This window comes from Mytilus galloprovincialis, chromosome 7, assembly GCF_965363235.1.
Source record: "Mytilus galloprovincialis chromosome 7, xbMytGall1.hap1.1, whole genome shotgun sequence".
NCBI lineage: Eukaryota > Metazoa > Mollusca > Bivalvia > Mytilida > Mytilidae > Mytilus > Mytilus galloprovincialis.
This window is the reverse complement of record NC_134844.1, coordinates 33,313,380-33,329,981: the sequence shown is the minus strand read 5'-3', so window position 1 is coordinate 33,329,981 and position 16,602 is coordinate 33,313,380. Positions and strand designations below refer to the sequence as shown.

Sequence of the window (16,602 nt, the reverse complement as noted above, 5' to 3'; positions counted from 1 at the left end):
CCACTAAAAGTGATATAGATGAAATGAGAAATGAAAAAGTGCAAAAGATATTTTAAGCTCCTAGCAATGGCCCAAAAGGTTTTTGACTGCAATTGGCATTTATTTTCATCCATCAACCTTCATAAGATTTTTCAATTTGACAATTTAAGAAAAAATGAAGAAGAAGAAAAAAAGGTCTGCCTACATTCTTATCGAAGTAAGATTGTGAGATGGCTCTATATAGGAATTATTTACCTTAAGTGATCTTTATTTTTTTTGTACCATTTTGCTATTTTCTTAAAAACAAGAGTAGATGAAAAGAAACTGTAACAAGCAAAAAATGATAAGCAAACAAGATCTATTCAAATGCCAGTATGAATGAATCAAAAACTGTAAACAGCAAAACAATCATGGCAAAGCATACAATAATTTTAATGTCCAAATCTTTGAATTGGTAATTTTTTGAAGAAATTGACCTTTTCCACAATATTTACATTTTGGTTAAAATTTCATAAATGCCAAGAACTCAATGTCCATCATATCTACACAAAACTGTTAAATGCATTTACAAACTCAAAGTGTTTAAAAATATCTTATGGCGAATGATAAAAGATAGGGAGAAATTCTTAAGTTAAAGATTGAAAAAATATGAAATTGAGATCTGTATATCATTTTCTTATGCGTTAATGTTGTGATAACACAATAGGAAATAATTTTTATGTAAATAAATAATGTGACTCTCGCACCATTTAAAAGAAATACTCAGCATTTACTTAAAATCTGTCTATTGGGATATAGGTATATTTTTGTAATGCATTTTCTGTAAAAAAAAAATTACATGGGGATTTGTGCAATTCATTTTCTGTAAAAAACAAATTACATGGGATGGCAGAAGAGTGATAGAAGCGCCCTCTAGTTTAGGAAACTTTACAATATTTTTGCCAAGTATTTTAATGATTACATATTATGATGTATAAAAAACTGAAATCATAATGTGGGGTTTCATCAATAAGACGTCAACCATTTACCAAAGCAATTAAACCTAAAAAGATCTAGAGGTCTTCAACAAATGACATGCTCTAAATTGGCACTGTCTAGACAAAAAGTGGAATAAATTCAATAAATACATTAAAAGATGGCTATCAACACTTTATTCCAAAAAAGGAGGTAAATATTAAGGTATAATCTTTATATTTCCATTAGTTTCTGATATCTTTTCTGAGGTGTGCTGAAAAGAGTCAAATTAACCAAAGTCATGACAACTATTTAGACATGTTTTCTGTTCATTTTAAGGATAACAGATATATTCTGGCAAAGTATAAGTATTTGGCAGTACTTAATTATTTAGATGAAATTTTGTGTGCATTTAGAGCCCTATTTAATATTTCAGTTTTAATGGTATGAAAATATTAGGGGTCACAGTTTATTTTCAATCAGGGTTATAGTTATGATGTTGAGACCTTTGGTCACTTATGTGTGATAAGTAAACAGACCTTTCTTGGGTAGCAGTTAAACATGCTATATGGTAGTTATTGCATTGTATTAAATCCATGACCAAAAAACATGTTTAATATGTATTTTTTTTTTTTTTTTTATTTTTTCATATATATAACAATAAAGATTACAACAGAACAGCTGTCATGATTCTAAAGATACACAATGTGTGCTTCTGTTTAGATTGTTATTTCTCACAACTAGGACTAAAGGGACTAAAATGATATAATGAATGTATTGTCAATGTACCCCTGGGTCCTTATAATGAACAATAATTTGTATTTATCTTAAGTCATAACTAGCTTAATTATGGTGTGAATAAATACAACTGAATAGTGAAAATAAGTGTAAAAAATAAAAACTGCTGGGAATGATAAACCAAACCCCCTCCCTTCAACTCCCATCAAGACAAAATAAAAGGGCTGTGGGTTGGGTTTAAGGTTTCCCTAAAGCTTAAGCCAAAGTAAAGACACAGAATCACCTTATTTGACAATATATTCAAAAGGTGAAGATTTCATAGCCTATAAAAGTACTTTTATGAAGAGATTTTTTTAAACCTAACAGTAAGGCAAGAGACTATTTTTAGCACCAAATAAAGACCTTTCTGATATTTTATGATAAAGTAGAAATTGAAGGCTCTTTTGGCCAAAGTTGAACCTTGTCCTGAGACTAAGATTTGCCAGTGATGCTAATTTTATGGTTAATGAATAAAAGCCAGATTTTTGTATAAACCCCTAGTTTGTTTTCATCATTTACCGTTTAAGTTCTTACAACTGTACTTAAAGTCACATATTGCACAGGAATTCACTATAGTTGAACCCTATTTTCTTTACAGTGTAGAATGTATTTACATCATCCAACATGAGTAAGAATAAGAAAATATTTCTTTTATGTTCAGCTAGAGCAAACAATATGCCAGATGTGACATACCTTTATAGGTATAAACACAAAATTAAAACCGGTCACTTTTATGTTTGTACTGGGCAACATATTGCATTATTTGTCAAACATGATTGTGATTTGGATCTGAAATGGAAAATAAATAAGAGGAAGTTGTCATAAAAAGTTGTTGCTTAATTTACATGTCAGTTAATTTTATTCAAGTGCACTTTAGATTTTTGAACAAAAGAAGTTAGCCAGTGTCAAAGAAAATAAAAATACCCTACCAGTAATACTAAGTTTTGCATGTAAAAACAGAATAAAGGACATACCGGTAGCGATTACAGTCAAGAAACTATGCAAATTCTATCAGGTTGTGCATCTGAAGATAACATAAAGAGAGAAGCACTGGGTTATTTCAGTAAAGATATTTTTATAAGTCTTTGCATCTGAATACAAAGTAAAAGGACAAAGCAATTTCAGTGAGGAAATTATGGAAATTTTACCATGTTTTGCATCTGAAGACAAAATATAGAGAGAAAGAAATTTTAGTAAAGACATATGAAATATGTCTCAAAAGTACTATTTATTTGTAATTTTAATTTAAAATTGAAGTTAGAGTATTTGTTTTTGATTTATTGAAAGTAAGGGGTATTTATAATAGAATTCTAGCGAGGGACTGACAAGGATAGGCCAGGTATCATAGAATGAACCCTTTTTTATTTAGATTCTATAATTTATTCTACTTTTATTGAGTCATTATTTATAGTATAGGTTGAAAGTCAATTGAAAAGTCTCAACTCAGTTTTACTGAAAGCAAAATTTCTATCAAACTGTATGCTAAGACCCATCACCATAGCAACTGACCAATGCTGTGATTTAGAATATGGAATATTAACAGAAAGTAAACAAATCCTATGTTTTTGGAAGATTATTTCTTGTCATCAATCAAAGACGGAATCATAATGTCGCGGTATCAGGGAGATTTTATTTTTCTGTGGAATTTTCAGTCATAAACCACTTTATCTCCCAGCATGCTTTGTGATTTTTGCGCTGAAACTATCAGAACTGTTGGAGACTGTCAGGTAAAAATTCTTATCTTTCCATTCACCGATCACAGTTTTAATAACTCTGCAACTTCAGGGCTAGCGATATGATTGGACCACTTATCATCTTCTATTACAAATTTCAGTCGAATAACGTCAAGACCTGAAATTTGAAATTTGAAGATCTGTCGTTCATAATCACCAAGTATTGATTTTTCTTGTTTTGGACATTAGAAATTAACTGTTTATTCTCTTGTATGATGTATGCAGCTATTATTTGCCAACATTTCCATATATTGTCAGTCACGTAGAAACGACAATTATCAGCATGTTTACGAGTGGTGGAAATTACAGCGGCAACATTGAATAAGCCAACAATTAGAATGAATACATACGGAAATGGGAAAGATTTGACTGTTGGCCATCTGAAAGGTTAATTGGAACAGAAGATGATAATTAACTTGAATTCTTGTGACAATTAGGTGTTTATTGTCGAAATATCACAATTTCAAATGTCATCTGCAAAGATGATGGTGATATTGTTATATCCAGGTACATGACTTAAACAATAGGTTTATAATGACCAATCTGGACGGCCTTGTTACTAAATTGGATGTTACATTTACAGATTATAGTTTTGTTTGTATTGTCTGCGTTTGAAGTTTTGTATGGTGTTTTTTCCCCGGTAAACACTAGTAGCATTATATTTCTATTATTGATTTATATCTTAAGTATTTAATTACTCCTGTTTCATCTTTAATTAAACAATTGTTATAGAAATTTATTGTGTAATGTTTTGTTGTTCATGCTAAAAGATATTTTTATGAACATTTATTTTATTGCTTTGTATAATTTTATAGTTATTTTTAACTGCAAGTTATTTTTATAAACACTTTTTTCATTGTAGATGGCATTTTGAGTTAATTCAATAAATGAAAGACTTAGTGACGGAAAGAAAGGAGTCCATTCTCTATACACAAAAAACAATTCCTATCTCTCAAAAGACTTTGTCGTCATTCATTTGCCTCCTTCTTAGATTGTATATCTAAACCCAGAAATTAAGATACTGAGTTCATATAGAAAAAGTAAAACATCATCAAATTATTATTAAGCACCAGTTATTAGCAATCCCTATTCTAGTAATAAAATAAGCACAAAGTAAATGGCCTAGGTATTTACATAATATAAAAAATCCTGTTTAGGAAAGAAATGTATGTGTTATAATATGATGATAAAAACACCAGTTTTGTGGTTTTCCGGCGAAATACATCAGAGATGCTTCTTTCTAAGATTGACTGATTGTTGTTTGCTGATAAGCCAGTGGCAAAATACTTCCTAAAAAGAGCAGCATTGACTATAATACTATATTTAATTGATTAAATTCTCATTCTTCAGATGATTGAAAAGAGAGGTCAAAGATAACAATGGGATATACAAACTCGAAAGATGAAAACAAACTGACAATCCCATGGCAAAAAATAAAAAACTACAAAGTGATAAACATCAATACAGAAAACTAAACACTAAGCAACACGAACCCCACCACAGCTTTTAAAATACCACTTCATCCTAAAGCATGTTTATATATCAAAAAGGGGGGGGGGCTCTTTCCCAGTTTTCAATTAAAGAATTATTATTGATTTTTTTTATGTTGCTTGTTGCTGCAGTACATACTTACAAAGCCTTCTATTGAGTACAAAGGTTAAATAAAGTGCAGATGTCCTCAATATTTTTTTTTCTAAAACCATTGAATGTAGGTTATTTTATGGATGTTTCGGCATCATCATACATTGTCGATGACATGGCATACTAATATCTCATCAAATTCAATATTTTTTTCCATTTAACCTCATTTTTTTCAATCTTAAGACTTAACCTTGACCTATTGATACAAATGTGCATATCATTTGTTGATAAACTTAATTATGTTGCACAAATAGATTTATTGAATAGTTTAATCCCTGAAGAATTGTAGGAGAAAAATCATCAATATATGTAGTGGAGAAAATATTGACTTTATGTGTACAATGTCTCGGAAATGATGTTTTCAGGGTTTGGATTCAGTCAATTTTATTGATGAAATCTCTAGCTTATTCTGCTATGCAATATGCTCGTCATTTTTGCTGTGTCTCTACTCTAATCATGTCATTGGATTTTCTATTGTTTTTACAGTTCAGACAACAATGCAGACAAAAGTGTCACCTCAACCAAAAATCACATTCTAGCATCCTGTTGCTCAGATTCTGGGAAATACTTAGCTCTTAGTGATGATATAAAACAACTTTATCTATACAAGTTTGATGCGGAATGGAAAATCATTAATCGCAGGTAGGATAAAATTATGCTGATATTCTATATCTGTTTTTCTCCACGATTGTCATTTTTGACTTTATTTAATATTTTGTTGATGATTTATCATTCTCGCCTATAACAGCGCCTTATCAATCATTGTGTGTAAGTCATATCTGGATTGGTATCATGATGTAACTTGACACTATTCATTCATCGTCACTCATGTGTCAAATGATGCTGAATCAAAGAGCAACAGCTCCCCGTTATCTAAACAGAATAACGTTATTTAAAATTTCTCATTATGCTTTTGTTAAGCCACTTAAACCTTTTACGGACGGAATAATGATGAGAGGCATACCCTTTTACGTATATATAATTTGTGGTTTGTTAATTGAAGTTATATAGAGTAACAGTTGTAGAACAGCCATTTGTCATTTATAGGCTGTTATTTGTATAGGATACAATTAAATGACGTAGGCAATTATTTCCAAGTTTTATGTTCACGTCTCTGTGAAAAGAGGGTGTTACTGTATATAAATAATACTTTTATGGAATATGACATATAAAGAAAATAAGTCACAGAAAAAAATAAGGATTTGTGAACTGACTAATTTTATTTTAGGGGGACTGGATTTGGGATTGGAAGAAAGCCTATTTTTTTTTAGAAAAAATATATTAATGTTTTATAACAATTGATATCAAGCAATCTTAAAAATTACATATTGTTTTATTATGGTTATGTAAAATAAGGTGTATTACATGTCTGTCAGACAGGATTCATTTGATTTTGACCTCATTTTCATGGTTCATTGGTCAATGTTGTTATGATTATTTCAGTTTATCAGATACATTAAGGGACAACATCAAAAGATCGATGTAGGATAAAAAACGTAAATCGAATAGTTTGGTGGGGGGGGGGGGGGGGGGGGTGTCAACATTGCTGCAAGTTTTGTTAATCTAAAATCGATTTTACATATATCCATATAGGTAAATCAATTTTTCCCAAATTAAGTTTAGAAGGGGGGTAGGGGGGTCAGCGAAAAAACTATGTGAATTAAGTTTTTTATCCTACATTGAACTTTTGATGTCATCCCTAAGTAATAAATTAACAATATTAGTTGAGAAGTGTGATTGTAAGGTGTTCAACTTATAGGGTTTTTCTGACCTTGACCTCATTTTCTTAGTTCATTGTTCATAGTAATGTTTTTGGGAATAGTTAAGTATCTCAGATACTATCTGAATTAAGACACCTATATTGTGTGTAAAGAATGAACGTTCCCTTTTGACCTTGACCTCATATTTATGGAACATTAAGAACGTTAAGTTGAAGGTCATTAGCCATAACTACCACTCAGGATGGTCTTTAGTATTAGAAATTGTGATTTTCAAATGACATGAATAAGGATGGGTTTGGAGGTTTTAAGTAACACTATATAGAATATATATGCCATTTAGATTTCTGTTAAAACTAGAATGAATATGACAGTCTTCCACTTACAGAATTGATTAATGAATTTGTTATGAAAATAATTAGAGTGGTATGGTTGACGATAAGATTTCTATCCTCAAGAGACCAAAATATGAACATGTCGTGGCTTTTTATAGCTTGCTATGGGTATAAGTTTTGCTCGTTGTTGAAGATTGGACAGTGACATATAAATGCTTACATCAACATCATTTTGTCTATGTGGATAGCAGTTTACTTGCCATTCATATTGCATCTCTTATTTTTATACAACCGCAAAAATTTTAATTTTTCGTCGTATATTGCTATCACGTTGGCGTTGTCCTGCGTCGTCTTGCGTCGTCGTCGTCCGAATACTTTTAGTTTTCGCACTCTAACTTTAGTAAAAGTGAATAGAAATCGATGAAATTTTGACACAAGGTTTATGACCACAAAAGGAAGGTTGGGATTGATTTTGGGAGTTTTGGTCCCAACATTTTAGGAATTAGGGGCCAAAAAGGGCCCAAATAAGCATTTGCTTGGTTTTCGCACTATAACTTTAGTTTAAGTGAATAGAAATCTATGAAATTTTGACACAAGGTTTATGACCACAAAAGGAAGGTTGGGATTGATTTTGGGAGTTTTGGTTCCAACAGTTTAGGAATTAGGGGCCAAAAAAGGGCCTAAATAAGCATTATTCTTTGTTTTCGCACAATAACTTTAGTATAAGTAAATAGAAATCAGTGAAATTTAAACACAAGGTTTATGACCACAAAAGGAAGGTTGGGATTGATTTTGGGAGTTGAGGTACCAACAGTTTAGGAATTAGGGGCCAAAAAGGGGCCCAAATAAGCATTATTCTTGGTTTTCGCACCATAACTTAAGTATAAGTAAATAGAAATCTATGAAATTTAAACACAAGGTTTATGACCATAAAAGGAAGGTTGGGTATGATTTTGGGAGTTTTGGTCCCAACAGTTTAGGAATAAGGGGCCCAAAAGGGTCCAAAATTGAACTTTGTTTGATTTCATCAAAAATTGAATAATTGGGGTTCTTTGATATACTAAATCTAACTGTGTATGTAGATTCTTAATTTTTGGTCCCGTTTTCAAATTGGTCTACATTAAGGTCCAAAGGGTCCAAAATTAAACTTAGTTGGATTTTAACAAAAATTGAATCCTTGGGGTTCTTTAATATGTTGAATCTAAAAATGTACTTAGATTTTTTATTATTGGCCCAGTTTTCAAGTTGGTCCAAATCGGGGTCCAAAATTAAACTTTGTTTGATTTCATCAAAAATTGAATAATTGGGGTCCTTTGATATGCCAAATCTAACTGTGTATGTAGATTCTTAATTTTTGGTCCCGTTTTCAAATTGGTCTACATTAAAGTCCAAAGGGTCCAAAATTAAACTAAATTTGATTTTAACAAAAATTGAATTGTTGGGCTTTTTTGATATGCTGAATGTAAACATGTACTTAGATTTTTGTTTATGGGCCCAGTTTTCAAGTTGGTTCAAATCAGGATCCAAAATTATTATTTTAAGTATTGTGCAATAGCAAGAAATTTTCAATTGCACAGTATTCAGCAATAGCAAGAAATCTTCAATTGCACAGTATTGTGCAATAGCAAGAAATTTTCAATTGCTCAGTATTGCGCAATATCAAGAAATCTTCAATTGCACAGTATTGTGCAATAGCAAATATTTTCAATTGCACAGTATTGCGCAATAGCCAGAAATATCTAATTGCACAATATTGTGCAATAGCAAGAAATTTTCAATTGATTGGAGTTATCTTTCTTTGTCCAGAATAGTAGTTGAGTCAACTTAAATCATTGTTTTATACAATATACAATGTATATTCACTTTTACTACCAACTGATAAATTAAAACAATCTTTACCATTCAGTGATAACAAGCACTTTATTTTACATTTTAATATTTTATGATGTATTTAAATGAGTAGTTATTGTTGCAAACTCCATTAGAAATTTGAATTGAGATCAGTTTTGGAAAAAGGGAAAGGGGTATGTGAAAAGAAAATGTAGGGGGGGGGGGGGGGTTAAATTTTTCTCATTTCAGATTTCATAAATAAAAAGAAAATTTCTTCAAACATTTTTTTGAGAGGATTAATATTCAACAGCAAAGTGAATTGCTCAAAGGCAAAAAAAATATTTTAAGTTCATTAGACCACATTCATTCTGTGTCAGAAACCTATGCTGTGTCAACTATTTAATCACAATCCAAATTTAGAGCTGTATCCAGCTTGAATGTTGTGTCCATACTTGCCCAACCGTTCAGGGTTCAACCTCTGCGGTCGTATAAAGCTGCGCCCTGCGGAGCATCTGATTTTATTTATATTGTATTCATATAGACTTTTTCTAGGTTTTTTATCTCGCAGATATTAAACAATTTTTTTGTTGAAAATTTTAGACTCAGTTTGTCCTTATTTGCATGTAAATGTTTAGCTTATCTTGATAGGGAATAAATAAGTTATATGCCCTTGCTAAATAGTCATAAATTTTTTGAATCAAGACATTTGTGAATAAGATGTTAATGGAGGTTACCATCTGTGACTCAAAGCCTTGTCAGTGAAAGATGTCACTAAGCTGAATTTCTTTATGATTTGAAGGCATATTATTTATTACTATGGGGATAAATTGAATAGTTTTGCTTATATATTTATAAAAGAAAGAAAAAACAAGAAGGAATAAAAGGAGATGTTGGATATGTTGCATATATATATAAATGAGAACAACCAACAACAAAAAATAATCAAATGACATCTAGAGGTCAACACAAGGTCTTCAACAAAAGACAAGATGGAATTTCATATTCCCTTAATGGACAGAGAAAAAAATTGTGCAAATTATTTTAGGGGTTTGAGTGTTGTTGATGTAGGTAAATCTAAAAGATAACTTTTGACACACAAGAACAACGTGTTGTTTGCTTTTAGAATATACTATGATCTTTTTTGAAAAGAGCGAAAATAGTTATTGAATAAGTACATAGATTCATTTCTACCTTTTCTTTTAGAGTTAATGAATAAACAGAAATATGGGGTATACACATCAATGAAACAGCAACCCAAAGACAGAAACACCAAAAGTAATCTAAGTTTCATTAATATACCATATAGCGAGTTATTTTTGCAGGGTGCCAATTTTAGCTTATTTTCGTGGATATAACATAATCCCCAAATAAATTCCGCCAATTTAAAAGTTTACATGCAAAGGTATTGATAAAAGTTTTGAATCTGCCAAAATAATAACGGGCAAAATATTAATTTTACACCTGCGAAAATAACCCGCTATACGGTACTTTCCCTTTCTCTAATGCTGATGTCATAAGCAAGGAAAAGTGAACAGATTTTGGACAATTGAAACATATTCATAGTAATCTGTGACACAAATAATCTGTAACAGTCAACCAACTCATGATGGTTTCCATAAATCTTTCAAAGAGATGATTTCAACTTTTATCTTAAATTTACTTTAAACATATTTTATTTCAAAAAATCAGGTACATGACAGACACATATAGATACAGTGATACAATATTACAAGGGGATACGGAAACAAGGTTTCCCTTATAATAATCCGTCTCCCTATCTTAAATTTAGATTTCATTGGAGGCAAGGGTAATGCTGCAGTCAACTTTTCATGTTTATATCATGTTTTCACAGAAAATTAAATTTTAATGAAAGGGGGAGCATCAACACAGACTTCACAAAAGCACATGTCATATTGACTTCCTTTTCATTTTCCTCTGACTGTGCTTGTAGTCATGATTATGCTCTTTATAAACATGATAAATGACATTTTGTTTTTTTAATAAAGTTAGATGTTAGAACAACGTAATTTTTGATGCTACACAATTTTTTAAAGTTTGATCTTACATCTTTGTATATGTGTATGGTCAAAAAAATATTTATAATTTCAATATATATATAAAAGATCTATATATTGGCTGTTTCTGGTTAAAAAATATTCCCATTTGTGATTACTAAATGACTAAAAAGGTAACCATATTTATTTGACAGCACTAGTGAAAAATAACACATCTCAAAAGTTCTTTTGTCACCTATTAGGTCTTGGTGTTTACTGTTATCTCAGAAAATGATTCTTAAATTTGTTAAATATTGAGACCAGAATATATTTACCACTGTAAGAAATTCTTCATACCAGTAAGAAGTATATTGTGATATGGGAGTCTTTTGTTTGGTTTGTTCGTTTGTCCTTACATTCCACTTTTGTGTTCACAGCTGCTTATGAATTTGCTTGAAAGATTTTTCTAAAACATTGACAGAATCTTACTGATATGATTTACTTTTGCACTACTCTTTTTCATTTCTTCATCATTATGGTGTTTTGAGGTTTATTTTTGGATGACTATTATAAACAATTGTATCCTCTCCCCCTCCTAAAGTTTAAAACCTCATTATAGTTTTGATTTAAATATAAAAAAAGCCCTTCTATTTTGTTTTTTTTTTGTCAAAATTTATTTGTGGTTTCCCTTTCCAAAGCATTGAATCTGTTATTGCTTTATTTCAGGATGGTTACTCCTTCCTAAGTCCTTATTACAATTCTTTGAACCTTTCTCACAATATTTAACTTATAATGCTCAAGCGATTGTTTTGTATTCTGTTTCGAATCATTTTCACAGCCAATCTGATGCACAATACAGTACACATTTTAATGTTTCCCCTCACTTTTACCATAATCAGAATTAGATTAGGATGCCTTTGCCCACCTCATTTTTTTTTTTTTTGTTAACTCAAATCTTTTCTTTGTTCTCTTACTAAAGCATGGAATTTACAAGAGGCAGGCGAGGGAGGGTATAATATTGTTAGCTTTGCTTGCTGTACCTCTTGCATATCCTGGTTTTGATGATTGAAGCTATCTTGATCTTCTTTATCATCTCTCGTGCAAACCTATTAATCTTAATTGTACAACAGAATAAGCATGATAATTAGAAGTCTAGAATAGGAAATATTGAAGAATTTAATCCGATGATCTAGATTATTAGTTGTATATATGTATAACCATTTATATTTATATATTCTGATGGCATATGGAATAATTACTCAGAAAACTCATGTACTTAATACTTACTTAGATTTATATCTTATTATCACCTTTTTTGGTTTGATTTATATTACAAAAATGATTGGATAGCTGAATAAATCCAAATGAATACTAAAAGATATGGTCAATGCACTGCTCTCTGTAGAACTGGTTATAGAAATAATTACATTGTCATAATTTCTGTTCTACTTCTAAGACGACATATGTGTATAAATATATATATGACATATGTTGTCGATATACATGTATATAAAATTATACACTATTCGTATATTTTTTTATGCAGACTGATTGAAATGCATGATCAACTAACCGTAAAGGTTATTTGCTGTTTTACGTACAAATGTATTTTAAGTTTTTCACATGCATTAAACCAATCTGTTCTTGTCTATGGCTGTATGTCATTGTCCATTCATCCACATGACTATAAATAGGACTTGTGCTAGCCTGTAAACCAAGGTACCATTCAACCATCCAGCAGACACAAACATTTAAAACCAAGGAACCATTTAACCATCCAGCAGACACAAACATTTAAAACGTCATATCTCTCATGGACGCACTACTGCTTGAGCAAGAAGGGTTTAATGTGGACATGACCATTGTCACCTCCTGTCTTTTGTGTCACCTGACTGCATCCAGCTGTCCCTAGTAACACATACAAAGAACAATTATCACATATGTAAAATATAAACATATAAATATCGCTCATTATTTATGCAATGTATACATATTACTTTTGTTCATTGGAGAAAAATCTATTTAGGATGTTTTTATGTTTATTACAATATACTGTAGATACATTTTTTTTTTGTTGGCTACCAATTTTTAACAATTGAGACAATTTAAACAGAGATTGAGTGATACTAGTTCACTGCAGTATAAGGTTTGACCACTCTGTAAGATAAATAAGGGTATAATGAGGAATGAATATACAAAGATAAATGGCCATAATCCATTTCCATATTTTCTGCTTTTGGAAATTGTGACCTAACATTTAATTATGTGTTAAACCTGTTTTCATGCTAGTTTTTGATGGGTAAATCTTTTAGAACTCTTACAATAAACATGGTTTTTTTTCCAAGGTTTTATGGAGAAATTTAAATTACCTGGACAGATTGTAAGACAAAATTTGAAATTGCCACTTTAAAAGTGAGTTATTTTTTTTTTTATTGAGAAGCTATGACTACCTCTGTTGTGTGAGATATCATGTGTTTGATATTGCTCATGTTTTTGGACAGGTCTTGTTTCAATAACTGACATAACAAGCATCGTCAGTAACTGCTTTGTTTTCAATAATAATGTAATTAATTCTTCTAATATTGTATTACCATTTGTTTTTGTTCTTAATTTCTAAAGCTTTATTTGAGTAAGGTCTCGTCCTTAAAAATTTATTAGTTACACATTTTTTTTTGCAATAAATTCCCATGTGAGGAAACAAACTTGTCAGTTATTCATTTGTATGGGAATATTTGCAATTAATCATAAAAAATACAGAAGCTGAAAAGACTAGTATTCCCAGGAGCTATATTTCTGTAAATTAAAAACGAACAAAATGTTGTAAGAAAAACGAACTATCATAAAAGTGAATTAAGCGAAGTATCCATTTGAAGGCATAAATGCCTGGCTTTGATATAAATCAGTGAAAGAGAAGAGAAAAAGCTATCGTTGCTATATTTGTACAATCAGAAACACAACTATTAAACATTCTATGTTATCAGCCAAGTGGCATGGAAAACATGGAGGCCGGATACAATCTAATTTATTTCTCCGCTGTCACACTTTGTTACATTCATAGTGCTTGTAGAATGATAATGCCAAGTCGTCATGGCAACCAGGATGCTATCTGTCCAATTTAAAATTGTGGGTAATTGTGATAGGAGAATGGGCTTTTGATATTTTTTGTTACTTTTTGTTGACTTTTATGAAGATGAAAGTTAAATTTAAGATATCAGCATTTTATGAATGTCATTTGATGGAAGAAGAAAAAGGTTTTATTGCTGTTTTCTGATGTTAAGGAATTTCTTGTCTCCATCAAAGAAAAAAATTGCCACGAATGTTAGAATTCCATCAGACAGATTTTGTTACATTGTAATGAAGTTGTTGTGTGGGGGAAGACAGAAAAAAATAAAATGAATAAACCCATTTCAGGCCTCGGTGAATACAGGGTGTATGGAAGTGTTTCACAATGAAGTCGTGTTATTGTTGTGAATAATTAATAAGTAGCAGAGAGAAAAGAAAGAGTGGCGGTCATGTAGTTCATTAAATTTCCATGATAAATGTTTACTAATGAGATTTTTCCCAAAGATAAAGAATGATTGGATATTTCTATATATGGATAATAACATATGATAATATGTATGGAAAACATTGTTTTATTTTTAATTTCTGCAGCAGAAATAAATAAAAATTTAGATCGTTTTGTTTGAATACTGATAGTAAAATCAATAAATTTTGAAAAAAATCTGAATAAAGCCAGCATGAGCTTGGAATAAATTAATGTGTTTCCCTAACAGCAGTTAATTGAAATGAATGAAAGGAGATGTGGGGTAAACGTCAATGAGGCAGCAACCTAGCATCACAAATAACCAAAGGAAATCAAGAAGACAACGTGACCAGTCATCAGCACTTGACTGATGTCTATTCAATATGAGCTCTATGTCATTCTCATGGATATAAGTGTTGAATGAATTAAATGGAAACTATCAAGAAAAAGTTTGTCAGTTATATTTGTGTCAACTGTTTAAGACTGAATTGATTGATATTTGTTCAGTAGCAAATATTGTAACAAAAATATCTGACATCATAATACAAAATATCAAATACCACATTGGAAAAGTGATTGTTGTATGATGTTAATGGTTCAAGGGGCGTAGATTCTCAGGCCAACCAGCTCAGATTTTTAAATAGCTATGAGGTGTATTGTTGAAACCAGATTTTGATGTTTAAAAGTAAATGGCCTATTATACTCCAGGCTTTTTAAAGCAGCCATGTATAGTGTCCATGAGCAAGTCTAGTCAGTTTGTCCATCAGACCCACTCTTGAATCCACAAACTCTCCTGTACCACTTGACAGAATTTCATGAAAACTCGCACAGAATCTCACTGTAATACACACCTGATGTTATTCTGCACTTCATATTTTATTTCAATTGACTAGCATTGTCAGTTTTCCTACTGAGGGTCAATGGTTCTCTATGGGCACTATAGCTTCCTCCACCTACAAAAATGACCTAGAAACAGCACTATATAAGTGTTGAAAGTGGTATTAAACACCAATCAATCAATCATTTCTTCATCTGAATGATTTTTGGGGTTAACTTTGGGATGACATGGACTTCTTAATATCTGCACCAGTGACATAAAATATAATACATATTGTATACACCTTATTGCTAATCCAGATGACCTGGCCGCTTGAACTTTTGATGCATACAACAATCACTTTTCCATTGTGGCGTCAGATATTTTGTTTTATGATGTCAAAATTTTACGGGAACCTGTGTTATATCCAGTAATGGCGGACAAATAGCGATAAGTCATATTATATGTCTCTGTCTGCACACTAAAGTACACATTTGTGGTGAACACAATTTTGTTCCTACAACTCCTCCTTAAACCCTTATTATAATTTATTGAAACTCTCTTCGAATGTCAAAAAAATAGTGCTTTTGTGCAAATTCAATATTTTGTCATCATGGTAATTTTTGGAGTTTCTCTTAGTAAATCAAGGTACAGGTGTATCAGTTCAGAAGCTTCACTGGCATTACTTCCACTTAGAATATAAATGAAAAAGATAATCATTTTACATTTAAAAGCTGATTTTGAAATTTCAGAAAAGTTTGTTTTGATAATATTGCTATCAATATTTGATGACATATATAACATTGTGTTTAAAAGTTAGAATTATATCCTTTGAAAAATCTGACACCCTGGATCTAACTGGCAATGATCTGGAAATTTTTACAGCTGAAATTAATTTTTTATAAACAGTCTGAATTATTTGTGAGTCATTCCCTGGAGATTCATTTCCATACAATATTATGTGGTTTCAATTAATATTTATTCCTATATATGCATAGTGTGTGTTTTATGAACACGCATGCATTGTTTAGAATTAATTTTACAGTTGAATTAATACAGAGACTCAGTCAGTAGTAATATTACTATTTTCATGAAGAATGTAAATATGGAGGAAATGTCTCCTGGGACTTTATTTATTTCAGTCTAGCATGTATTTATGTTGTATGTTGACCATAATAGCTAACTGTAATTGTCCAGTCTTATATGCCTTGGATAATGGATCGGTGGGGAATTAGCCAGTCAGAAACTATATATTTACATTACCTAGAACGGCAGATAAATAGGTAACAGTATTTATC

At 30.9% G+C, this 16,602-nt stretch overlaps 1 protein-coding gene across 1 annotated transcript in view; it reads left to right on the top strand.

Moving 5' to 3' along the window:
- The window catches only part of LOC143084185 (tRNA (guanine-N(7)-)-methyltransferase non-catalytic subunit wdr4-like), an 81,464-nt gene that overhangs the window by 14,817 nt on the left and 50,045 nt on the right, over positions 1-16,602 (top strand). Inside the window, exon 4 of the mRNA XM_076260596.1 lies at positions 5,571-5,726. Within this exon, the coding sequence (XP_076116711.1) occupies positions 5,571-5,726 (156 nt within the window). The remainder of the gene's footprint in view (positions 1-5,570; positions 5,727-16,602) is intronic.